This window comes from Argopecten irradians, chromosome 4, assembly GCF_041381155.1.
Source record: "Argopecten irradians isolate NY chromosome 4, Ai_NY, whole genome shotgun sequence".
Classification (NCBI taxonomy): domain Eukaryota; kingdom Metazoa; phylum Mollusca; class Bivalvia; order Pectinida; family Pectinidae; genus Argopecten; species Argopecten irradians.
Window position 1 is genome coordinate 9161312 of NC_091137.1, and position 26683 is coordinate 9187994.

Genomic DNA, 26683 nt, shown 5'->3' on the forward strand with positions numbered 1-26683 from the left:
AAAACTACTAATTCACATTCTCACTCAAAGGACTTCTTTCCTATATTCTTTAGGTAATAGTATTCCCATAAATTCAAAATTGTATATATATTCTTTAGTTGATAATATTACCATAATTCTAAATTGTATTATTAATGATTAATTTGTATGTTTTAATAAGATAAAGTAAGTTCATTGAAAGCAAATAAAATTAATTGAAAGTATTGGAAATAAGTGTTCAAATTTCATTCTTCTACAAATACTGGCTTGAGCTAGCTATTATGATCATCTGTCTTCTAGAATATAACTTTTTTTTTAAAAACAAAAATTAAATTTTTGACACAAGACCAAGTATTAGCAGGGATCATAACATTGTCATTGATAACGATTCAATTTTCAATTAAGGAGTTATCTTCCTTAATTTCTAAATATCACTTAAATGTCAATATCGTTAATCCTAAATTAAATAACATTATTTAATCTATATATTGTGAACAAAAATTCGCAGAGTTAGATTATGGAGGTTATAACTGTTATTTTGAAATAAATACATTGAATTTAGACAAGTTGTCTCCCTTATCATGAAGCTGCCATCTTAAGGACTCATCTTTATTTGTTTTTAATTTTCTTTAGAGGGAGACAGCATCAATGATGATCATGGTAGTTTAATGTATATGAGCAATGAGTGAGAATTTTGAGGCAGGTTCCATACAGTACTAGAACAGTATTTGTTTTAGGAAATTCAGTGGTACATATTCTCTGGGTCTCTTTGATAATTTAACTATTTTGTACAATTGGTACTGTCTCCACAATATTTTTATACAAAATCTCAATGATATAAATTACAAAATATTTTGTTGATCTACTGTCCCTAATTCCATAAAGCTTATTATTTTGTTTCAAAATTTCAACATTTTATTACTTGTTCCTTATTCTATCAAGTACAAATCGTTTCCAGTCACAGCGTTAATCAAAGAGTTTTTGTGATTTTTGTGTCTCTATTTGTAGCAAGTGGAATTATAACCTATTGGGATTTATTTTTTACATTTCAATGAAGTTAAAAGAAATGTTAATTTTTGGCAAGAAAAGCTGACAAAAAAAATAACAAATTTGGTATCTAGATAAAAATTAAGGCGCACTGACCGTGTATTTTTATGATTGTTTTAGAAACAGCGATTTGTTTTCTTTTGAACTGCAAATTTTTTTTGTGAAGCACTGAAGCACTGAAAATTGTCACCTTGCATATTATAGTGTAGAGGGAATCACAATTATGTAAATTTGAGGTCTTTTTGTTTTTGACTTTTCAAGTTCCAAAAAATTAAACATGCTTTATCTTCCATAATGATATTTCAGTATAGAATGAAATTAGTCTTAAATGCCACCACCATAGTTCACGACATGTAAGTATCCAGTTCATACAATGCAATAGCTCAAAATAAGCACACTACCATATTCTTTTTATTCCATTTCCAACTTTGATATGAACTCCTATTTCCAGAAGTTTATATTAGAAAAAAAATCACATTTTTCACCAGAGCATCCTTAAAAGCTGGTAGATATTATCAGATCATGGTAAGATTAGAATAGCAGTGGTCTGACGTCCGTGAGAAATCCGTTGTTGTTAAAAACATTCGGACACATGGTAAATTTGTGGACTTCTACAAATTCCAGATTGATATGTATATGTATGGTGTTATATTTAGTTCTTAGATATACAGTCAATAAATTTTGTTTCCTTATAATTTAATTATAATGAGTCTGGTAGATGTATGCATTAGGCACATGAAGTATGTGCATTTGTAGGGTTCATGCCATCAACCTATACAATTTATTATTTCTTTAGAATGTTTGTTTTATATTAATGTGCTAGTGTTCAAATTCAATTTCAAACAATTTATTGACAAATCTCGAAGTGATCAGACAGCAGGCATTTCCTATATAGGTCTATTCCCTATGCAGTTTCACTTTTGTTTATAAATAATTTGTGCAGGAACTAATGATGTTTTTTCTGTTGTAGAGTTTGGAATGGTTTCTGTGTATATAAGTTACAGCGTTCTAGTCTTTGTGTAGGATCCTGAAGGACCAGCATTAATTGGACCTAACGATACAGAGATGTTTTGGAGGTTACAGTGTATATACGTGCCACTGGATATTTCTTCGTTTTAAGACTGTTTAATTAAGACTTTAGTATCTCATTCGGTCACATTTTCATTTTCACGGCCTTCTTAAATCCAAAGACTGTTCAATAAAGACTTTAGTATCTCATTCGGTCACATTTTCATTTTCACGGCCTTCTTAAATCCAGTATTTGAAATCTTAAGCATTGAGTGCTGGTGCACCTCCTGCTAACCTGCACTGCAGGATTTTTCAGGTTGGGTGGCTCGCTTGGTTTCACAAAAGGCCTAAGGACTCAGATATGTACATTTTACGCGTCCACTTACACCAGTCCGGCAGCAAAATTAATACAGTCTTCAAAAGAATATCAGTCTTGTGTTATTATTTCAAATGAAATATTCAGAAATGAAATGATTTATAAACGGATAAGGTACGAAGCAGAACATACATATCTTGTCTACACTGTTGGAGTAACTACTTATCCCAGTATTTAATTCGTATCTGAAAGACAGTGCGTATAAGGATCCAGTGTAATATTGATACATCATCCTTTAAGTGAATAGTCTAAAGGCTAAAGTCGGTAGGAATAGTGTTAATATATCCAGTATAATTGCTTATGAGGAAATTTTTACACTGAGCTTTTCCACTGGACAACATAGCAGAACTTGTCTGCCGTTTTGATATACATGAACACATTTAGACCACAGGCATTTGCAGACTAAAAAGATAATCTGATAGCATATCTTGGTAATAAAATAACATAGTGTTGGCAACTTGGTCACGTGACCTACGGCACCCAACTTCACTTAAAGCGATTAAAATGCACATTTATTGGAATTAACATGTTACAAATTATACAAAACCGTATTTCAGTAATATTTATCTTTCATTCAACATATCATTCAATGTCTTATACATGCACAACTGGAGAAATCTGAGAAAACATTGTCAAATTCTATAATTTGTAACATGTTACCGTATTTTCCAGACAATAAACCGCACCTGTGTATAAGCCGCAGAGGCCTTTTTTACGATTTTTTCAGGTTTTGTACACGTATAAGACGCACCGTTATATTAGCCGCACCCAAAAGTTAGGCCCATGTACCAACGTAACCATCTGTGTACATACGATCGATCTCTATTGAAGTAGGGGTAATGCTTATCGATCGTTTATAATCACAAAAAAGTCGCGGCTTATACTCCGGAAAATACGGTAGTTGGAATAAATGTGCTTTTTAATCGTTTAAAGTGAAGTGGGGTGTTGTAGGTCATGTGACAGAGTTGCAAGCCTTGACTTCAGACAATATTACTCATTACTGAGACATCTACATTGTATAATAAAATCTTTATTAAAACAAAAATACATTATTATATAGATCTAGTCTCGTGCAAATATGCATTTAAAGATATGCTCTTAAAAAAAGTTTCGGTACACAATACATTTATTTGTACGGTAATCATGTGGAGAGGGCATATATAGGCTTTGTCTGCTGCCCGATCCAAAATTGAATCTTTGAATTTATAAAATATTTTGAAATGAAAAATATGTGCCCGACTATTCACTTTAAAGGTGGGGTTCATTCAAATATTGCAGTGTTAAAGGTATATTTCATCTTTATGCGAGATATTTTATTGGTTTTGCCTATTTAAAAAGGATTAAGAGCCTAAAATGATAACTTCTCACATTATTGTGGGTATCTGTCAAGGGGTCCCCTTGTATCCACCTATCGAACATATTTTTTGATTTTTTAAAAATATTTTTGCTAATGCAAATGGTTTTATTCTTTATCTTATATCCATTTTTAATGCATTTACTAATTAGCTTGACTACAAATTGTTTTTCAAGCAAAGCATTTCAAATTTTTGACAAGGGATAAATGTTATCGATTTTTGTCCACACTTTTAAATTATTAAAAAAAATGGCTATAAGAAAGATCTTTAAGCAGATACCTTTTCAAAAAAAAAAAAATTAAATCCGGGAAAGAAGCTTTTCAAATGCTGGAATGTAATGCAATGAGATTTTTTTTTAAAAAGTCAACATTTGCCCTAGGCGACATTAAATTCAAACTTGACCATAGATACCCTAATAAAACAACAATTAGTGATAAAAGTATGTAAACTAACATATTTATACACTGAAATTAGTGCATTTTTATTATTGTATTTTCTCTAACATTATAAAAAGCTTAACTAGATATGCTCTTTTTCAATGTCAGAAATCAAATAGTAATTAAGAAAACATGCATTTTGTCATCAGCTTTTTAAACTCATAAGATATTTTTCTCTGTTGATAAAACTTTTTCAAATTGAATTAAAAATATATAGATTAAAGAGCGGAAAAGAAAAAAGATTTTTAAATGAAATGTGTTACAATATGAATTTTAACCAATTAGGGACATTGATTTCTTTACCATGGCAGCAAAGTATTTCAAAACTGCTACGTATCTTATTTAGCATACCGTATTTGACTCAATAAGTGCCTATATAGGGCGCTTAAAAAAATTCAAAAAATGAAAAGTGTATAAGAAGAAATTATTGCAAATCTATACAGTTTTGTGTATTTTGGTCTTTATTTATCCCTGGGCAATATTGAAATGGAGGCCTCAAAAAGGGGGAGGGGCGCTTATAGGGACATGGATGCTTACTGGGTTGAATATGGTACTTCAAAACCCCATATACCAAATTTCACTTGCAATTGTAAATCTGATAACATCTAAATTGCAACCAAAATGGGGCCTCCATTTTGTTTCCATGGTAACCAATCTTTTTGAAAGTAATATGTTATTCAGCGTATCTCATAATCTCTTTATTATACCAATTTCTCTTAATGCTGACAAATTAAATTTCAAATTATCAGAGGACTTCTTTGCTACCCTGGCAACTAATATTTTTAAAGGTGTTACCATTGCATTTAGCATGTGAAATTATCACTATATTTTATTTTTAACTAAATTGAACTCTGGAATCAATTTTTAACAAAGAAGTGATCCGTAGCTAACTGCCCTCAATATTTTAGGTCACCCAAAAACTGTTTTCCCGCATTTTAATTTCGAAATTAGTTTACACATACAGATAGAAAATGTCCTGAGAGTAAAATTGTGGAGACACCCTTCTACAGGGTGAAATGAGAAGACAAAGAGCAATGTTTCATTTTCGCTTTTATCCCTCCCAAAAAGTGTAAATGTTTTGCAAAAATCATTACAAAAGTTTCAGTTTAAACAAGAGGCCCATGGGCCTTAACAGTCACCTGAGTTCATCTAGAATGAAACAAAGACATATAAACACTAATATACTGGCCCTTGAAGACGGTCATTGATTTTATAAATTTGACTTTTTAATCTATAAAGAGTATTTGTTTCCATCAAACCAGTGAACTCGGAAGAAGATTTTTTGGAATTTTGACCCTGTTTCGCCCAACCCCTCTGGTCCTCCAGGGGGTCAGCAGGAACTGATATGGATGTTAAAATGCTATATCTCAGGCTAATAATTCTAATATTGTTTGACTAATTTCCTATGAAAATTGAACAAATAATGTTCATAAATGTATTTTTCATATATAAACTTAAGTAAACTTGACCTCCTCCCCAGGGGGAAACATGAGACCCCAGAGTTATATAATTCACAATTTTTGTTCCATCTATAGTATTTGATTCTACCATTTCCAGAATTTCAGAAGGTTTTTGAAATTTAAGCCTATTTGACTCCTTTGACCTCCCACTATGGCCCTTGTGATTCCAATATATGGGAGTTACTGTTCTTCTTTCAGTTAATATATATTTTACGATAAAAGTGTTGAATTTTTCATTTTTGCAAGCCTTTAGCTGATTCTATCTATCATTAGAGTAAAACTGTTTTGAGGAGCCATTTAACTTATAATGCAGATGCATTAACAAAAGTACAAAAAAATAAATAAATAAAAAAATACTTAAATAAAAATAAAATAATTAAATTTTGAAAATAACACTATGAAATGATGTTCAACAAAGCGAATATGAGACATCGCATTCTCATAAAAAAAATTATTTCTCTCTTTGTTTCTGGCTTTCTGATTGGCCTATTCATTTTTTTCATTCCACGATGAAAAAAATATCCAAGAATGGTGCGGAAACCCGAAGTTTTTATGACATCACAATAGAAACATTGATGTTGTGTAACGATTTGAAAAAAAAAAATCCCTTGGAAAAAATCAATGGAATAGTACGTGTAAACGTATTTCATTTTATAAAGTAGCCTGGAAAATTAATTATAAGCAATGAAGTCACTATTTTTTAATTTCATCGTGTTATGGAATAAATTTTATTTGCAAACTTTTGTGAGAATCTGACACCCCCATCCCTTTTTACAAGCCTCCATGCACTAAATCTGTATGTGCTTCTAGTTTCTATACAGCTTCTGTTCTTTGATGTTGTGTGTCTCATCCTCTATCTACATCTACATATACATACAATTTCTTTAATATTATTCGTACCGTTACTTTTACCCCTTTTTGGACAAAGTGTGACATCAACTGGATCATAGAATAGTCATATCAATTGAGGGTTACCAAAGTGAAATTAACATAGTATGTGTAAAATATGTTTAGTAATAAAATTAACTATTTATATTCATAAGAGTAACAACATTAACAAGATATTTCTCCTGTAAACATTACCTTTGACCCTGTTGACCCTATTTTCTCTATTGACATCTGACTGGACTGAAATGATCATGTGATATTCCTAATTGAATGTCCATGTGATGATCCAGTTTATTTGTTTCAAGATCCCAATGAGAAAACCAATAACTGGAGTAATACTGCAGTATCTGATACCATTTTTATTGATTTTTTTTTCTAACAAATCCACAAGAAATGCACATTTTTTTATTTTGCGGTTAAAATTTTTTTTACTATACGAAGGAAACCATCTTTAAATATAACTGTGTAACAGCAAAAAGATCATTAAAAAGATATATGGATATCTTCTGTTTACAGGTGTAGCCACCAGCTACTACATTAAGATCTGATCTCAGTATAACACTGGGTGTCTGGGTAGTAAAGTCATCAATAATATTCAATATATATCACATAAATGTGTAATACATGTACATGTATATCAAATCTAAATTACATGTACAAATGTACATGATGTAAAAATCACTTTGTTTTTATTACATCAAAGTAAAATTATTCTCTATGAAGGTAATTAAAAATGCCTTATTATTCACTGGTGTAAATGTTGGTGTAAATATAAATGACAGTAAAACAATTAAATATAGCAACAAAAAAATTTAAAGTAGTGTAAGAATTAAAAGAAAATTGTAAAAGGTGGAAACTTATGTAATATTTCCCAAAAAATGACATAATATTCACACATGAAATCAGGACATCTATAACACAAATTGTATTAATCTTTTGAAATATATGAAAGTTTAGTTTTAGTATTGCTCCATAAATAAGATACATTTGAAATAATTTCCGAAGGTTTCACAAAAATTCAATGTCTTGATCTGATATTGAGTAATGTAAATTTTTCTGCATGCTTGAGTTTGAGTCCGAATTAGGTTGAAATGGTACAGACATATTATCACTGAAGATGTTTTTATGGTCTATGATATCGTGTAAGTCAGGTGACTTGTCTACGTCACTGTCCAGCTGCGATTGGTCAGTTTTATTTGTTGGAGTAACTTTGTTCCTCTCTGGACCGTCTCCATTAATTAAAAGTCTTTGTTGTGTTTTACGTTCTAATTTCTCCTTTAGTTCCTTTACTCTATCTTCCATCTGTAACAGGAAAACAGGTTATGTAAACAATACTGTCCTTTTTTGGTTTTGATCAGCAAAAGTCTTATAACACTTCAAATTTTCGGGTTTTGGCATAAGATATAAATTGTGTTTTTCCTGCAAAGCAGATTTTAGATTGTACTGATCTAATATCTTTGTAGGCTTAGCCTTAATCAATTCCTTCTCCGTCACCAGAATATTTTCTAAGCCTCTATTGTATTGGAACTCAACACGTCCACATAATTTTTGTTTTATCTTTCTTTCTTTTAGTTTGAGATGATGAAACATTTTATCACACGATAACTTTTTTAGCAAGACTTCCTTTTCAAGACTGTACCGTAAGTTAATTACCTCTGAAATCTGTTTTTTGAGGCCTTCATTTTCTATAAGCAGCCTCTGATGTCTTTCTTCTTCCTCCTTACTGGCCACAGATTCAGACATAGCCCGCACTTCCAGATGATTTTTCTTTGGATTGCGACTTATTTCAACAATCTATCACAGAATTCAATGGAAGATTAGTCAATTTAAAAAACCAACAAGAGCTGTTGGAGAACAGCAAAGCTCGCCTATTCAGAAGAAGATGATGTTCAAGTATTTACTATTTAAACATGGAAATATGACAAATTAACAGACTCAAAAAAACCCTAAAGGGCCCCAAATGGGTTGTATTATCACGTTCAGCATCCATACACATTAGGAAAATAAAATCATAATCGTTTATGACGACTTAAGCTTAAACAATAGACAAAATAGAAACTTGCTCAAAAACTTCAATGTGGAAATATGACAAATTAACAGACTCAAAAAAACACGCTGACGCCGACGCCAAATTGGTTGTATTATCACATTAGCTACCCCTAGTCTTCGAATAGGCGAGCTAAAAAAAGAATTTAAAGATATACAGAATGAAGGAAAAGATATGATATTCAGACAGGACATGTATGTAGAAATAGCTTTATCTGACATAAACAGAACCCTATAACTGGTTATTTTCTTGTCAAACAATATGAATAAGAAGAGCTAACATAAATAGATGAATATACCTTAGGTACAAATATGAGGCCCATAGACAGAAAACTGCATAAAAGAATGGCGAGGGCTACGAAGGCAAAGCTGGCATCTTGTTGGTTACTGATGATAAGAGTGATGGAAGCTGTTATCACACACAACACCTGTAATAGTTAATGGTGAGCCAGATCTATAATTACATGTACAGGTGAGTTAGTACTAATGATTTTTTGAAGCGTTACAAAATCAATTAGCTAACATAAATAGATGAATATACCTTAGGTACAAATATGAGGCCCATAGACAGAAAACTGCATAAAAGAATGGCGAGGGCTACGAAGGCAAAGCTGGCATCTTGTTGGTTACTGATGATAAGAGTGATGGGAGCTGTTATCACACACAACACCTGTAATAGTTAATGGTGAGCCAGATCTATAATGATTACATGTACAGGTGAGTTAGTACTATGATTTTTGAAGCGTTACAAAATCAGTTATATTACCCAAAGCTTTAATAGTAATCCATATATAAGTGAAGTTGATCTTCAATTCAGTCTTTATATCAACTTTGCATATAACAGTTATCTGCCCTTGAACAGTAAAATTGTCATTTTAAAATTTTTCAACTCCTCAAAAACACAAATGGCATCATAATCAATGTATTTAGTTAGCGAAGATCAACCACAATATAATTACATATGATAGAACTTACCACCACATTATAATCAATGTATTTAGTCAGAGAAGATCAACCACAATGTAATTACATATGATAGAACTTACCACCACATTATAATCAATGTATTTAGTCAGACAAGATCAACCACAATGTAATTACATATGATAGAACTTACCACCACATTATAATCAATGTATTTAGTTAGAGAAGATCAACCACAATGTAATTACATATGATAGAACTTACCACCACATTATAATCAATGTATTTAGTTAGAGAAGATCAACCACAATGTAATTACATATGATAGGAGAACTTACTACCACATTATAATCAATGTATTTAGTCAGAGAAGATCAACCACAATGTAATTACATATGATAGAACTTACCACCACATTATAATCAATGTATTTAGTCAGAGAAGATCTTTTAACCACAATGTAATTACATATGATAGGAGAACTTACCACCACATTATAAATACTCATTCCTACAAATCTAGAGTCATTCACTTGTTTCAGCTTAACGCTCCTCGTCTCATAGGCCAGGAATATACCAAACAGTAGCAGAATTCCTTTGTAGCCATATATCACACCTGTTAACAAACACAGGCATCAATTCTCATGTCACAACATTATACAATATCTACAATGATGTCCAGTGTATTAATGGAACATTTGCATTAACTCTGCTGGTACACCACAGCTATCGGGGAACAGCCTAGTTGACTTTTGTTGAAATTAGACCATTAATTGAACAAGAGATCCCAGAGGGATCTTGGCGCCCACCAAAGAATGATCTATATCTGACAAAGGAAAGATGGATCTTTTCTCTACTTTTTAAACTTTTTCAAACATACTACATATAAAATTTGAGACAGATCGCTTCAGTGCCTTTTGAGAAATAGCGGTAACAAACTTCAACTTTCAAAATCCAAGATGACTCCTTGGCGGCCATCTTGTTGATCAATCGGTCCCAAATCACAATATGCACAACTAGGGCCCTAGGGGAACCTACATGTGAAATTTGAGAAAGATCCATTCAATACTTTCTGAGAAATAGCGATAACAAACTTTGAATAACAAAATCCAAGATGGCTGCCTGGCGGCCATCTTGTTAACCGATCGGTCCCAAAATGCAATATACACAACTAGGTCCCTAGGGGAACCTACATATGAAATTTGAGACAGATCCCTTCAGTACAATCTGAGAAATAGCCATAACAAACTTTAACTATCAAAATCCAAGATGGCGGCCTGGCGGCCATCTTGTTCACCGTTTGGTCCAAAAATGCAATATGCACAACAAGGGCCCTAGGGGAACCTACATATTAAATTTGAGAAAGATCCCTTCAGCACTTTATGAGAAATGGGGATATCAAACCTTAACTATCAAAATCCAAGATGGCCGCCTGGCGGCCATCTTGTTTTTCCTATCAGCCTCAAAATCTGTATGGCACAAATAGGGACCAAGGGTAACCTTCATGTTAAGTTTGAACAAAATTCCTTCAGTAGTTCTCAAGAAATATCGATAACAAACTTCAACTGCCAAAATCAAAGATGGCTGCCTGGCGGCCATCTTGTTTTTCCGATCAGCCTCAAAATCTGTATGGCACAACTAGGGACCAAGGGTAACCTCCATGTGAAGTTTGAACAAAATCCCTTCAGTAGTTCTCAAGAAATATCGATAACAAACTTCAACTGCCAAAATCAAAGATGGCTGCCTGGCGGCCATCTTGTTTTTCCGATTAGCCTCAAAATCTGTATGGCACAACTAGGGACCAAGGGTAACCTCCATGTGAAGTTTGAACAAAATCCCTTTAGTAGTTCTCAAGAAATATCGATAACAAACTTCAACTGCCAAAATCAAAGATGGCTGCCTGGCGGCCATCTTGTTTTTCCTATCAGCCTCAAAATCTGTATGGCACAAATATGGACCAAAGGGACCCTCCATTTGAAGTTTGAACAAAATCCCTGCAGCAGTTTTTAAGAAATAGTGATAACAAGCATTGTTTACGGACGGACGACGGACGACGGACGGCGGACCACGGACGCAGGGCGATTTGAATAGCCCACCATCTGATGATGGTGGGCTAAAAATGGCTTGGTCTTGGGAGGGGGGGTCAGTTCCATAATTTGTACATAAGGATGCTACCATTGCATTATGAGTGCTCTCCCATGCTTAGTTGCAGAGAAGTCTTTTAAATGGAAAGAACAAAATAAATTTACCCCTTTGACCCCACCCCCACAGGCCCCTGGGGGGTCTGTCCCATCATTTGCACAATTTTGAATCCCCACCCTATAAGGATGCTACCATTGCATTATAAGCGTAATCCCATGTTTAGTTGCAAAGAAGAAGTCGTTTATATGGAAATCATAAAATTGAGCCCTTTTGGCCCTACCCCTCAGGCCCCCGGAGGGTCAGCCCCATCATTTGTATAATTTTGAATCCCCACACTATAAGGATACTACCATTGCATTATGAGTGCTATCCCATGCTTAGTTTCAGAGAAGTCATTTATATGGAAATAGCCAAATTGAACCCTTTTGACCCCACCCCTCAGGCCCCTGGAGGGTCAGCCCCATCATTTGTACAATTTTGAGTCCCCACCCTATAAGGATGCAATCATTGCATTATGAGTGCTATCCCATGCTTAGTTTCAGAGAAGAAGCCATTTATATGAAAATAGCCAAATTGACCCCTTTTGGCCCCGACCCTCAGGCCCCTGGGGAGTCAGGGAGAGAGCTAATAATTATAGGACATAAAACTAAAATTAACCAAAAGAAACTTTGCAACAAGTAACACCTCATCACTCATCAGTAATTGTATAATGTCTCCCCTTAGCCCAATGAGATATTGTCTCCCCTTAGCCCAATGGGATATTGTCTCCCCTTAGCCCAATGGGATATTGTCTCCCCTTAGCCCAATGGGATATTGTCTCCCCTTAGCCCAATGGGATATGGTCTCCCCTTAGCCCAATGGGATATTGTCTCCCCTTAGCCCAATGAGATATTGTCTCCCCTTAGCCCAATGGGATATTGTCTCCCCTTAGCCCAATGAGATATTGTCTCCCCTTAGCCCAATGAGATATTGTCTCCCCTTAGCCCAATGAGATATTGTCTCCTCTTAGCCCAATGAGAATTTTTTGTGTGCATAGCATTTAAAGTTCAAGAAATTGAACAAGACCTAAAGAAGAGTGGAATGTCGTACCTACCTAGCCAGATTGAGATATTTTTTGAAGTACAGTGTTCTAACTCTGGTTGTAGTTTGATGTCTTCATCTGTATCAACAGGATCTTCTTTCTCAAATATTTCAACTTCTCTGTACAGTGGGTCCAGCACCTGCCATGTGGTCAATACCGCTATATCTATGGTCAGTATAACACTGAGGACAGTAAACAGTTCACACCACCTCACCACCTGTTAACAGAGACAAGAGGCACAAAGGGCCAGTAATACAGCTACATCTATGGTCAGTATAACACTGAGGACAGTAAACAGTTCACACTGCCTCACCACCTGTTAACAGAGAACAAGAGGCATAAAGGGCCAGTAATACAGCTATATATATGGTCAGTGTTAATAAAATATTCGTTTCGTGTTTCTATGATACTTTGGTGTTAGGTTTTAATTAAACAACGCAGTTGAAGAAGTTGTTTCTATGGAAATAGCGAAATAAAATTGAGCCCTTTTGATCCCGCCCCTCAGGCCTCCAGGGAGTCAGCCCCATCATTTGTACAATTTTGAATCCCCACCCTATAAGGAAGCTACCATTGCATCATGAGTGCTAGCTACCATTGCATTATGAGTGCTATCCCATGCTTAGTTTCAGAGAAGAAGTCGTTTATATGGAAATAGCCAAATTGAACCCTTTTGACCCCATCCCTCAGGCCCCTGGAGGGTCAGCCCCATCATTTGTGCCTTTAATACAGCTACATCTATGGTCAGTATAACACTGAGGACAGTAAACAGTTCACACCACCTCACCACCTGTTAACAGAGACAAGAGGCACAAAGGGCCTGTAATACAGCTACATCTATGGTCAGTATATCACTGAGGACAGTAAACAGTTCACACCACCTCACCAACTGTTAACAGAGACAAGAGGCACAAAGGGCCTGTAATACAGCTACATCTATGGTCAGTATATCACTGAGGACAGTAAACAGTTCACACCACCTCACCACCTGTTAACAGAGACAAGAGGTACAAAGGGCCTGTAATACAGCTACATCTATGGTTAGTATATCACTGAGGACAGTAAACAGTTCACACCACCTCACCAACTGTTAACAGAGACAAGAGGCACAAAGGGCCTGTAATACAGCTATATCTATGGTCAGTATAACACTGAGGACAGGAAACAGTTCACACTGCCTCACCACCTGTTAACAGAGACAAGAGGCACAAAGGGCCTGTAATACAGCTACATCTATGGTCAGTATAACACTGAGGACAGTAAACAGTTCACACTGCCTCACCACCTGTTAACAGAGACAAGAGGCACAAAGGGCCTGTAATACAGCTACATCTATGGTCAGTATAACACTGAGGACAGTAAACAGTTCACACTGCCTCACCACCTGTTAACAGAGACAAGAGGCACAAAGGGCCTGTAATACAGCTATATCTATGGTCAGTATAACACTGAGGACAGTAAACAGTTCACACAGCCTCACCACCTGTTAACAGAGACAAGAGGCACAAAGGGCCTGTAATACAGCTATATCTATGGTCAGTAAACAGTAAACAGTTCACATCGCCTCACCACCTGTTAACAGAGACAAGAGGCACAAAGGGCCTGTAATACAGCTACATCTATGGTCAGTATATCACTGAGGACAGTAAACAGTTCACACTGCCTCACCACCTGTTAACAGAGACAAGAGGCACAAAGGGCCTGTAATACAGCTATATCTATGGTCAGTATACTGAGGACAGTAAACAGTTCACACTGCCTCACCACCTGTTAACAGAGACAAGAGGCACAAAGGGCCTGTAATACAGCTACATCTATGGTCAGTATAACACTGAGGACAGTAAACAGTTCACACCGCCTCACCACCTGTTAACAGAGACAAGAGGCACAAAGGGCCTGTAATACAGCTACATCTATGGTCAGTATAACACTGAACAGTAAACAGTTCACACTGCCTCACCACCTGTTAACAGAGACAAGAGGCACAAAGGGCCTGTAATACAGCTATATATATGGTCAGTATAACACTGAGGACAGTAAACAGTTCACACCACCTCACCACCTGTTAACAGAGACAAGAGGTACAAAGGGCCTGTAATACAGCTATATCTATGGTCAGTATAACACTGAGGACAGTAAACAGTTCACACCACCTCACCACCTGTTAACAGAGACAAGAGGCACAAAGGGCCAGTAATACAGCTACATCTATGGTCAGTATAACACTGAGGACAGTAAACAGTTCACACACCTCACCACCTGTTAACAGAGACAAGAGGCACAAAGGGCCTGTAATACAGCTACATCTATGGTCAGTATATCACTGAGGACAGTAAACAGTTCACACCACCTCACCACCTGTTAACAGAGACAAGAGGTACAAAGGGGCTGTAATACAGCTACATCTATGGTCAGTATAAAACTGAGGACAGTAAACAGTTCACATCGTCGCCTCACCACCTGTTAACAGAGACAAGGGGCACAAAGGGCCTGTAATACAGCTACATCTATGGTCAGTATAACACTGAGGACAGTAAACAGTTCACACCGCCTCACCACCTGTTAACAGAGACAAGAGGCACAAAGGGCCTGTAATACAGCTATATCTATGGTCAGTATAACACTGAGGACAGTAAACAGTTCACACTGCCTCACCACCTGTTAACAGAGACAAGAGGAACAAAGGGCCTGTAATACAGATATATCTATGGTCAGTATAACACTGAGGACAGTAAACAGTTCACACCACCTCACCAATGTTAACAGAGACAAGAGGCATAAAGGGCCAGTAAGACCTGCATGCTACTAAAGCAACTCAAAAGTGCATGAATGTAATATGATGATTACCCCTTTTTATAAATAACTGGTTAATAATTTAAATAGGTCTTGAAACAGTAAATACCATCATTACAATTTTGGTGATTACAAATTGGACTGGCATCTCCACACAAGTGATCCAAGTAACATTGAAACTAGATTTTATGCATCAATCCAAACATTCCAATTGCTCATATCCCTAATTAACGTGGACAGTTTATGATTTTGATTTTAAGGAAAAGTGTATGGATAAACAATGAGCACTTCTCAGATTGAATTTTCATCAGTTCTTTCCCCTTGTAATAAATGGTCATTATTTTAAGTGATTACGTAAGATAACACACATTTTAATTAGCCCATCTCTTGCTTTAACTCCATGGTTACCCCTTAGTTACCTTTCTGTCTTTTTTGTTGGCTGTGGTGAGTCTGTGAACCGTCCAAATCTTGGAAAACATGCCTCCGTATGCAAATGTAAATCCAAGAGACAGCATCCATGCTCTCAACTGTCAAAAGAAATCAAACGTTAGTGTAAAGTTCTAAATATATGGTAAGGTTACAATAAATTGTTGCTTATGATATTCATGCAGTTTACATTTTCTTGCATTTAATTAAATGCAATTTCATTAATTTGTTGCGTTTGCCTGCTCTTCTGTAATCTAAAGAATACAATCTTCAATAGATGTCAACCAAAATAATGGAAAATGATCTCTTTGCTTATCAAATTTTAATGAACCCTACCGATGCATATCCTTGATCTAATTATTCTGTATGCTTGTGTTTACAACCTATGAACTTCTATGACCCTCTGCTGTTGGAAAAAAAGGTTAGTACTTTTCTCAACAGCACTTGACTCTCACAATCATAAGATGTACAAGTCTACTAATGGGTAGTTTTAGTAAGTTAGTGCTGAATATCTCTGACCTGACAGATGAGGGGGTAGAGTTCCGGGGAGATGAACTGGTTGTCAAGGCCCAACAGTAGGATACACATGAGACAGAGGATACACCCAAACACTGTCACATTGTTTACACTTGGCTGGGAGTATGCAATACACCTGTATAAACATATCAAAGTGAAAGAAAATGATCAAATATGGTGATTAATTTATAGACATTATATCTTTAAAATCATTGTTTAGATATTAACCAACTTATAAAAGCTTTGTAGCTGTATCTGGGAGATAAAAAGGCTAATATGGTGATGAATATATCTAATCAAAACCAGAACAAAGATTATAATTCTTTATCTAATTAATTGTGAAATAAGCAACTCCACAACTAACATTTTAAGATATCATTTGCATTAGAAATGTAAATATACCAACTACTGCATGGTTGGTTATTTTTGTAGGCCAAAATCTTAGTGATTTGGATCAATTTTAAATATTTTGTAACCAAGGCAACATAAAATGGTCATGAAAATATCAACCCCGAAGAACTGGCCAGCTATAAAGATAGTTGGTATGTTTATCAATAGATTACAACCAGGGAATGGTCTTGTCAGAGTAAGCCTTACATACCTACGCTGTCTGTTCAGGAAGTTGAACATTATACAAAATATTCCAAAAGCAATTCCAAACGCAGCAAAGAAACACATAGCAAAGAACAGTCCATGGGAGACAACTCTTGGTGCTGACTTGATGAGAGTATGATCGGGTGGTACTTTCCCTCCTGTAGAAACAATAACTGATACAATTAGTGTCGTAAAAAATGATAATATTTACAGTATAGTTAGTCTATATATCAAAGTTTTAATAGGCACTTTATTTTTTTCAGCTCAACAAATTTTCCTACCAAATCATTCTTAAACAAGTCAATTATGCAATGATGAATTTATGATAAATTCACAGAAATGCAATCTTTGCTAACAAGCCGATATATCTAGTGCAAAAAGTACTGAAAATCACATCACCACAAAAAATAGTACCCCCAAAATACATAGTATAGCTAGGTTGTACAAAACCTGACGGTCAACCTAAAGTAAATCAATATCTCAATTTAGATTTTAAAATACTCTAATAAAGGTGACAATAAATAGGCGTGTCAAGTATCTGTCTTACCTATCCACTTCTCTTTCTTTATCCATGTCAGGTTGTCTGTATTATAATCATAAAACCCAAGCTTCTGGTACGTCCCATCTACAACACATGGTTCAGACATCTTACTTAAAATTAAACACTTCCTACATGTAGGTAAAAGTCTACACCTAGTTGTATCAGAGTTGCACAAAAATGTACACTATCAAGAACAGAACTACTAATACGCATGTTGGTCAAAACTGAGGTCAAAAACTTACCTTTGATTTCTCAGAATATCATAAACCTCTAGTACATAACTTCATACCAAGGGCTATCAACATTTACAATTTTAATTGCATTGTAGAAAATCTAATTGCACTGTAATTACTGTAGGACCTCTGCACCAAAAAATGTGGGTTCTGAAAAGTTAGACTTTAATACTTTCAGCACAGAGATAAGATGGAGAAGGAAATTCTCTGACTTTAGAATTAGAACTTTGAGGCCTTACTCGACATTTGTTCTATCTGGGTCCAGGCTATTCTGTCTCCTTCCGAGGAAAACGCTACATTTCCCTGAAAACAAATTACAAACATAGATCAATACCTCAAAGTTGTATATGAACTGAAGTGTGATTAATAAAGACATGCTGAGACAATCTGGAGAGGCAGATTACATACGACTCTCAACTTTACATGACACAATCTTGTGAATGCTTCATGAGCTTTATTCACAGACATTTCTCTAGACAGGATGTGTCTGTTTCCATGTAAAGCGTTTAAAGTTCACTGAACAAATCACACTATTTTTCACTAAGAAGTCTCTTTTTGTACAAAAAAAATCGTCCAGGCTTTCTTACTGAGACACCAAGAAAACTTGTGTCGTTCATGGCGGAATAAATCTCACGACGGATATCTTCACTGTAGTAGTTAAAGTCCTCCAACTTCTTGTTGTATTTACTCAATCTGTAATACAGCAAATATGAAATCTTCATAAACAACTGACTGTGTTTTACAATAAACAGATTTTACAAACAATATCCATACAAAGTCATATATGTTTTACTTTTTAAATCATTTTTAAATTGATTGTACTAATAACATGCATGGTTGTTGGAGACCAAGAATTAAGTTTCTATTTTTAAAGTGCGAGTCAAATCATAATTTGTTTTTGTTATTGATTTTTTTTTAACTGTGGCTCAAACTCGGGACCTCCAAACAATAGTTTTATGCCTTTCTGATTCATAAACATAGCGTCTCCTTTCTCAAAGTCTTTGTTCTCTGACACACAAAACCTGATACCACCCCAATGAGTTGTTAATCATGTAACAGGAGAGAAAATGTGGCCGCCAGCCCGGGGTTCGAACCCAAGACCTTTGCACATCTAACAAGACTGCTGTACCCAATGGGCTAACTGAGGAAGATTGATCCAGTCTGACATACACAGGTGTAAAGCTAAATTGAAATCATTTATATTGTGGATACCATAGTGAACATTGACCGTAGATTGTTTTGTATATTTCTCATCAATATAATACATACTTCATGCTGGTCCTGTTGAGAGCAAGCGCTAACGCCCAGACAGCGTCATAAGCAAATGGTGCCTCTGGATAACCGTCCACCTGGGACATGTCGGTGAAGTTATAACGCTCCTTCAGATTCAGGTCAAGTCGATCTTTAAACTCCTGAGAGGTCTGCAATAACAATAAATATGTTTAAGTGATCCTTAAAAGCTACAAACACTTAATGATTTCAGAATCAAAGATGGCCATCATCCACTTACTGACCTCATATTCTAAATAATTTCTATACGAGAGTCCAATTTAGGTCTAGGATTATCTGTTTGACACATAGCAATAAAATATAAACTTTAATGAAGACAGTTACAACCTACATTTTAAAGAATTTCAACATCAAATTCCGTAAATAGTTGAGGCTGCCATTTTGTCACGATGTCTTTGAAATTTTACGTCACTGCATTGTTAACTAACATCACAATTCATTTCCAGCCAATGAAAAAGCTTTTAATTTATATAACACTAGTGACATATGAATAAATATCACATGGCCGAAGTCACTGGATATCAGGCTAATTATGTGATAAAATCAAAACATTTGAATTCTATGAATCGTACATGACAGACGAATTAAGGACAAAGCGTGGTTTGGATTAGGCCAGAATATGATCTGATGATGGTGGTGCCTCGATAGTCTACGTCACCATAGGGATTGGACTGCTCTAACAGGATCCCAGTAACGACAAGGATGAACATTTGTAACTTTATATCCCGTCCATTTGTGTATAGCTAGGTAAGGAATTCAGACAGCTATTAATCTAGTGTATAGAACCAATAGGCCCTGGTGGTGGTGAACAGTCTGATCCAGTCTATACAGCTAAGTATAACGACTCCGGTGTTCCAACTATGTTGACACAATAGTATCATAAAACTTGCCTAACCAACTTCCTCTGTATATAAGACCACCTGTTTAACACGTCCATTTTCCTTGGGTCCCACATGGTCAATTTAAACATTATCTGACCTGTGTATGAAGACCACTTGGCTTTATAGACCATTTTAGGGCGATGGCATGCATAGGCATGTTGCCTGTTGCCCAATATTCCCATTGTCTTTAATATCTGACAATAAAATCATATGGAATGAAAATAAAATCATTTTAAGTTTTTTCATTGGTGGTCTTTATAAACAGGTTTGAACTGTATTACACTTGGGTGGTCTTTATTGGGAGGTTTGATTGTATTGTCCCTTAGGGTGGTCTTTATTGAGAGGTTTGAACTGTATTACACTTGGGTTGGGTGGTATTTGTCCCTTAGGGTGGTCCTTTTATTAAACATTGGGACACTTGGGTGGCTTTTATTGTATTTGTCCCTTAGGGTGGTCTTTATTAACAGGTTTGAACTGTATTACACTTGGGTGGTCTATATTGGGAGGTTTGATTGTATTTGTCCCTTAGGGTGGTCTTTATAAACAGGTTTGAACTGTATTACACTTGGGTGGTCTTTATTGGGAGGTTTGATTGTATTTGTCCCTTAGGGTGGTCTTTATTAACAGGTTTGAACTGTATTACACTTGGGTGGTCTTTATTGGGAGGTTTGATTGTATTTGTCCCTTAGGGTGGTCTTTATTAACAGGTTTGAACTGTATTACACTTGGGTGGTCTTTATTGTGAAGTTTGATTGTATTTGTCCCTTAGGGTGGTCTTTATTAACAGGTTTGAACTGTATTACACTTGGTGGTCTTTATTGGGAAGTTTGATTGTATTTGTCCTTTAGGGTGGTCTTTATTAACAGGTTTGAACTGTATTACACTTGGGTGGTCTTTTATTGGGAGTTTGATTGTATTTGTCTTAGGTGGCTTTATTAACAGGTTTGAACTGTATTACACTTGGGTGGTCTTATTGGAGGTTTGATTGTATTTGCCTTAGGGCGCCTTTATTTAACAGGTTTGAACTGTATTACACTTGGGTGGTCTTTATTGTGATACACTTGGGGGTCTTTTTGTGAAGTTGATTGTATTTGTCCCTTAGGGTGGTCTTATTAACTGGTTTGAACTGTATTACACTTGGGTGGTCTTTATTGGAAGTTTGATTGTATTTGTCCTAAGGTGTCTAAGGAATGTATTACACTTGGGTGGTCTTTATTGAACAGGTTTGAACTGTATTACACTTGGGTGGTCTTTATTGGGAAGTTTGATTGTATTTGTCCCTTAGGGTGGTCTTTATAAACAGGTTTGAACTGTATTACACTTGGGTGGTCTTTATTGGGAGGTTTGATTGTATTTGTCCTTTAAGGTGGTCTTTATTAACAGGTTTGAACTGTATTACACTTGGGTGGTCTATATTGGGAGGTTTGATTGTATTTGTCCCTTAGGGTGGTCTTTATAAACAGGTTTGAACTGTATTACACTTGGGTGGTCTTTATAAACAGGTTTGAACTGTATTACACTTGGGTGGTCTTTACTAACAGGTTTGAACTGTATTACACTTGGGTGGTCTTTATTGTGAAGTTTGATTGTATTTGTCCCTAAGGGTGGTCTTTATAAACAGGTTTGAACTGTATTACACTTGGGTGGTCTTTATTGGGATTGTTATGGATTGTATTTACAGGTTTGAACTGTATTACACTTGGGTGGTCTTTATTGGGAAGTTTGATTGTATTTGTCCCTTAGGGTGGTCTTTATAAACAGGTTTGAACTGTATTACACTTGGGTGGTCTTTATTGGGAGGTTTGATTGTATTTGTCCCTAAGGGTGGTCTTTATTAACAGGTTTGAACTGTATTACACTTGGGTGGTCTTTATGGAGTTTGATTGTATAAACAGGTTTGAACTGTATTACACTTGGGTGGTCTTTATTGGGAGGTTTGATTGTATTTGTCCCTTAGGGCGGTCTTTATTAACAGGTTTGAACTGTATTACACTTGGGTGGTCTTTATTGGGAAGTTTGATTGTATTTGTCCTTTAAGGTGGTCTTTTATAAACAGGTTTGAACTGTATTGTACACTTGGGTATTACACTTGGGTGGTCTTTATTGGGAGGTTTGATTGTATTTGTCCTTTAGGGTGGTCTTTATAAACAGGTTTGAACTGTATTACACTTGGGTGGTCTTTATTGGGAGGTTTGATTGTATTTGTCCCTTAGGGTGGTCTTTATAAACAGGTTTGAACTGTATTACACTTGGGTGGTCTTTATTGGGAGGTTTGATTGTATTTGTCCCTTAGGGTGGTCTTTATTAACAGGTTTGAACTGTATTACACTTGGGTGGTCTTTATTGGGAGGTTTGATTGTATTTGTCCTTTAAGGTGGTCTTTATAAACAGGTTTGAACTGTATTACACTTGGGTGGTCTTTATTGGGAGGTTTGATTGTATTTGTCCTTTAGGGTGGTCTTTATTGGGAGGTTTGAACTGTATTACACTTGGGTGGTCTTTATTAACAGGTTTGAACTGTATTACACTTGGGTGGTCTTTATTGTGAAGTTTGATTGTATTTGTCCTTTAAGGTGGTCTTTATAAACAGGTTTGAACTGTATTACACTTGGGTGGTCTATATTTGATTGTATTGTCCTAGGGGGTCTTATTAACAGGTTTGAACTGTATCACATGGGTGGTCTTTATTGTAAGTTTGATTGTATTTGTCCCTTAGGGTGGTCTTATTAACAGGTTTGACTGTATTACACTTGGGTGGTCTTTATTTGTCCAGTGAGTTAGTCCTGTGGTCTTTATTAACAGGTTTGAACTGTATTACACTTGGGTGGTCTTTATTGGAGGTTTGATTGTATTTATTTGTCCCTTAGGGTGGTCTTTATTAACAGGTTTGAACTGTATTACACTTGGGTGGTCTTTATTGGGAGGTTTGGTATTACAGGCTTTTTGATTGTATTTGTCCCTTAGGGTGGTCTTTATTAACAGGTTTGAACTGTATTACACTTGGGTGGTCTTTATTGGGAGGTTTGATTGTATTTGTCCCTTAGGGTGGTCTTTATTAACAGGTTTGAACTGTATTACACTTGGGTGGTCTTTATTGGGAGGTTTGATTGTATTTGTCCCTTAGGGTGGTCTTTATAAACAGGTTTGAACTGTATTACACTTGGGTGGTCTATATTGGGAGGTTTGATTGTATTTGTCCCTTAGGGCGGTCTTTATTAACAGGTTTGAACTGTATTACACTTGGGTGGTCTTTATTGAGAAGTTTGATTGTATTTGTCCCTTAGGGCAGTCTTTATTAACAGGTTTGAACTGTATTACACTTGGGTGGTCTATATTGTGAAGTTTGATTGTATTGTCCCTTAGGGTGGTCTTTATAAACAGGTTTGAACTGTATTACACTTGGGTGGTCTTTATTGGGAGGTTTGATTGTATTTGTCCCTTAGGGTGGTCTTTATTAACAGGTTTGAACTGTATTACACTTGGGTGGTCTTTATTGGGAGGTTTGATTGTATTTGTCCCTTAAGGTGGCCTTTATTAACAGGTTTGAACTGTATTACACTTGGGTGGTCTTATTGGGAGGTTTGATTGTATTTGTCCCTTAGGGTGGCCTTTATTTAACAGGTTTGAACTGTATTACACTTGGGTGGTCTTTATTGGGAGGTTTGATTGTATTTGTCCCTTAGGGTGGTCTTTATTAACAGGTTTGAACTGTATTACACTTAGGGTGGTCTTTATTAACAGGTTTGAACTGTATTACACTTGGGTGGTCTATATTGGGAGGTTTGATTGTATTTGTCCCTTAGGGTGGTCTTTATTAACAGGTTTGAACTGTATTACACTTGGGTGGTCTTTATTGTGAAGTTTGATTGTATTTGTCCCTTAGGGTGGTCTTTATTGTGAAGTTTGATTGTATTTGTCCTTTATGGTGGTCTTTATAAACAGGTTCTATTACCATATGTGATAGTGTGGCGGTGTTCTCCTGGTGTAGAACCACAGCCTCAGTGGCGAAGTGCCCCTCTAGAGCCTCCTTCAGCTGGTCCGCTGTACAGTTGATCTTAGGGTCATACTTCTTGTACCAGTTATCTGGGTACCAACCAATGATAAACCATACATACTTCTTCCCATACAGCTTCTCTTTATAGGCCTACAGATCAAAAACAGATTTTTATTTAACAGACACAGATTAATTTGAAGTGTATCCAGCATTTCATCAAGCATACAGCTTCATTTTTTTGAGTAAGGGGGTGGGGTGAAGCTATGTGTAAGGGGGAAAGAAAGGGGAGGGGAGCTCTGTGACCAAATGTCTTCAACATTCTACTACCCGGGTAATAGCTCTCCATTTCTGACAAGCAGGAATGGATGGGAACCTCTATGTGGCAGTTGTCTGCTTAATGATTGAAGTTTTTTTGAGGGGGTGTTGGGTAATGGTTATAAGTAAGGAGGATAAAGAAGAAGAGAGAGGAGCTCTGAGACCAAATGTCTTTGACATTTCACTACTAGCATGGACCATCTTGGAGAAGCAGGATGGAAACCTCTGTGCAGCAGTTGCCAGGATACTAAAGTGAAAAATAATACCTATATGTCAGGTGACACAAAGATGAGGTCACTTTAAGGGGAAGCAAAATACAGAAGAATTGAAGTATAACAATTGAGAGAGATGGTATCAAAGCAGCAGCGTGCAGGTGCTTCATAATATTGAGTTGGTTTAATCATCCTTCAGCCCCTGATGGTCTGTAATCAGATGATACTCGTCCAGTATTTCCATGGCTATCATCTCAATACACCTCTCATTGTACACATGGTCTCCACGGATTGGACACCTGTCATCATCTCTTGGTCATATTCACTGATATTATGACAGAACTTAGAACAAACTCATCAATATTTCTTAATGTAAAACGTCAAAAATTTAATCAAAATTCTCTAAAAGAAAAATCACTTTGATGGCATCTTCCACAAATCTGTGGCTGTTAGACAGTTGAAGTATTGATAATCATATTTTTGTGTAATTCAAAATATCTGCTTTTCATCAATTAACACTCAACACCAAAGTTACTGGGTTACCAATGGCTTAATCAACGGTGTCAAATACCACAAACATTTTTATGTTCAATGCTGATCTCATCATACTTCCCGGGTTTCATTTCAGCAACAGTGATGAATTTGTTTGAGGCCTTTACAGATGCAAGGAAACACAGTGTCCGAGTACTGTTAAGATGTTGAAAGATTCTAAAATTAGCAGTTACCTCTATGAATGTGTTTATTTCTAAAATTGTTTATAGATATATTTACAAAGCAATACATATTTGTTGACTGTCAATGAAGTCCTTTCATAATTGTTCTGACCAGGGCAAAACAAAATCAACATGGCCAAAACTCATGAAAAGATAGAGCAGAAGACCTATACTGGTGTACAGGCAATGCTTGATGTCCACATTGATAAAAAAAAAAAAAAAAAAATATTTGAAATTGAAAACTCATTTGGAAGTGCATGAATTAGTTGTGAAAAATAAAACAGTATCAAAATTTGAAGTTGCTATACAATCAGCATGTTTTCAAAACTGTCAGTGGTTGTGCTGGCTGAGTGGTGAGGATGTCCTTCTGTCATCAACACCAGCCCTTCAATGACCCAGACTGTTAAGAGGATGTAAAATAGAAGTAATCCAAACCCAGTTAAAACAATCCATCACTCTATTATGCATGAGTGAAATCAATGAAATAGGATTTATATGTCAACGCAAGTTGTTTACTGGACAACTTCTACAGAAGAGAAGACATTCATAAATGTATCAGACTCTAGTATATCGTTCTACATGACAATCTCCAGGGTAGGGTTGTTTCACATAGAAACGATACATGTGTTGATTAAATTAAAGAAATCCACAGTGTCACAGTGGTCATTCACCCACAATTGGCCTGGCCAGAGGTTATGACTGCCATCATTCCTATATAGGTCGATAGTGTACCAAATATATTACTGGTAGAGTAGCATTAACCAAATGACCGATATACGTCAACATCCCAATACAAATCTGCTGTGGACAGTAGACTGACTAGACATCAGCAGTAGTTTAACTTATGTCTCTCACTCCAATGGAAAGCGAGATAAGTTTGGCAGGTATAGATGGAACTGGGCGGACACTGCCCTGGTTTTAGATCATGCCCTCCCCTTTTCATTGCAAGGGGAAGAATACATATTTCCAGAAGCAGGGATTTCATAAACGAAGAGGTGGAAGTACTTGGAATACTCATTTTGCTTTAAATAGTCTTTCAAGAGATCACAGGATAGTGATATTAATTCCATTAGTCCCATCTTCTGGTGATTGTGACATCACAAAATCAAAACATGACATAACAATCACTAAAAGGTGGAACTCATTGATGGTAAATTGCACTTCACCCACATTGTTTTGGTATCATAAAACCAATGTATCACCTAGCTATAAGAATGCTTTCTTTCTGAAGGTCAACAGACATTATCACCTCCAGGACCATACAACAAATCTATAAGAATGCTTTCTTTCTGAAGGTCAACAGACATTATCACCTCCAGGACCATACAACAAATCTATAAGAATGCTTTCTTTCTGAAGGCCAACAGACATTATCACCTCCAGGACCATACAACAAATCTATAAGAATGCTTTCTTTCTGAAGGTCAACAGACATT

At 36.0% G+C, this 26683-nt stretch overlaps 2 protein-coding genes across 4 annotated transcripts in view; one reads left to right on the forward strand and one right to left on the reverse strand.

Moving 5' to 3' along the window:
• Nucleotides 1–2459, forward strand: part of LOC138320532 (uncharacterized) — a 28818-nt gene extending 26359 nt beyond the window's left edge. The window contains exon 10 of the transcript XR_011208207.1: nucleotides 1997–2459. The gene's annotated coding sequence lies outside the window, so the exon portion shown is untranslated. The remainder of the gene's footprint in view (nucleotides 1–1996) is intronic.
• The window catches only part of LOC138320531 (gamma-aminobutyric acid type B receptor subunit 1-like), a 59074-nt gene continuing 33586 nt past the window's right edge, over nucleotides 1196–26683 (reverse strand). For 2 of the 3 annotated variants that reach the window (XM_069263552.1, XM_069263553.1), the window contains exons 5-16: nucleotides 23966–24157; nucleotides 19112–19263; nucleotides 18430–18535; nucleotides 18082–18145; nucleotides 17616–17693; nucleotides 17076–17226; nucleotides 16478–16610; nucleotides 15952–16059; nucleotides 12755–12959; nucleotides 10008–10135; nucleotides 8204–8344; nucleotides 1196–7852 (exon numbers count right to left, since the gene is read on the reverse strand). In XM_069263552.1, the coding sequence (XP_069119653.1) occupies nucleotides 7559–7852; nucleotides 8204–8344; nucleotides 10008–10135; nucleotides 12755–12959; nucleotides 15952–16059; nucleotides 16478–16610; nucleotides 17076–17226; nucleotides 17616–17693; nucleotides 18082–18145; nucleotides 18430–18535; nucleotides 19112–19263; nucleotides 23966–24157 (1752 nt within the window). In that variant the 3' untranslated portion in view covers nucleotides 1196–7558. Of the gene's footprint in view, nucleotides 7853–8203; nucleotides 8345–9137; nucleotides 9267–10007; nucleotides 10136–12754; nucleotides 12960–15951; nucleotides 16060–16477; nucleotides 16611–17075; nucleotides 17227–17615; nucleotides 17694–18081; nucleotides 18146–18429; nucleotides 18536–19111; nucleotides 19264–23965; nucleotides 24158–26683 lie in introns of all 3 variants that reach the window. The other variant, XM_069263554.1, reaches the window with a different exon arrangement.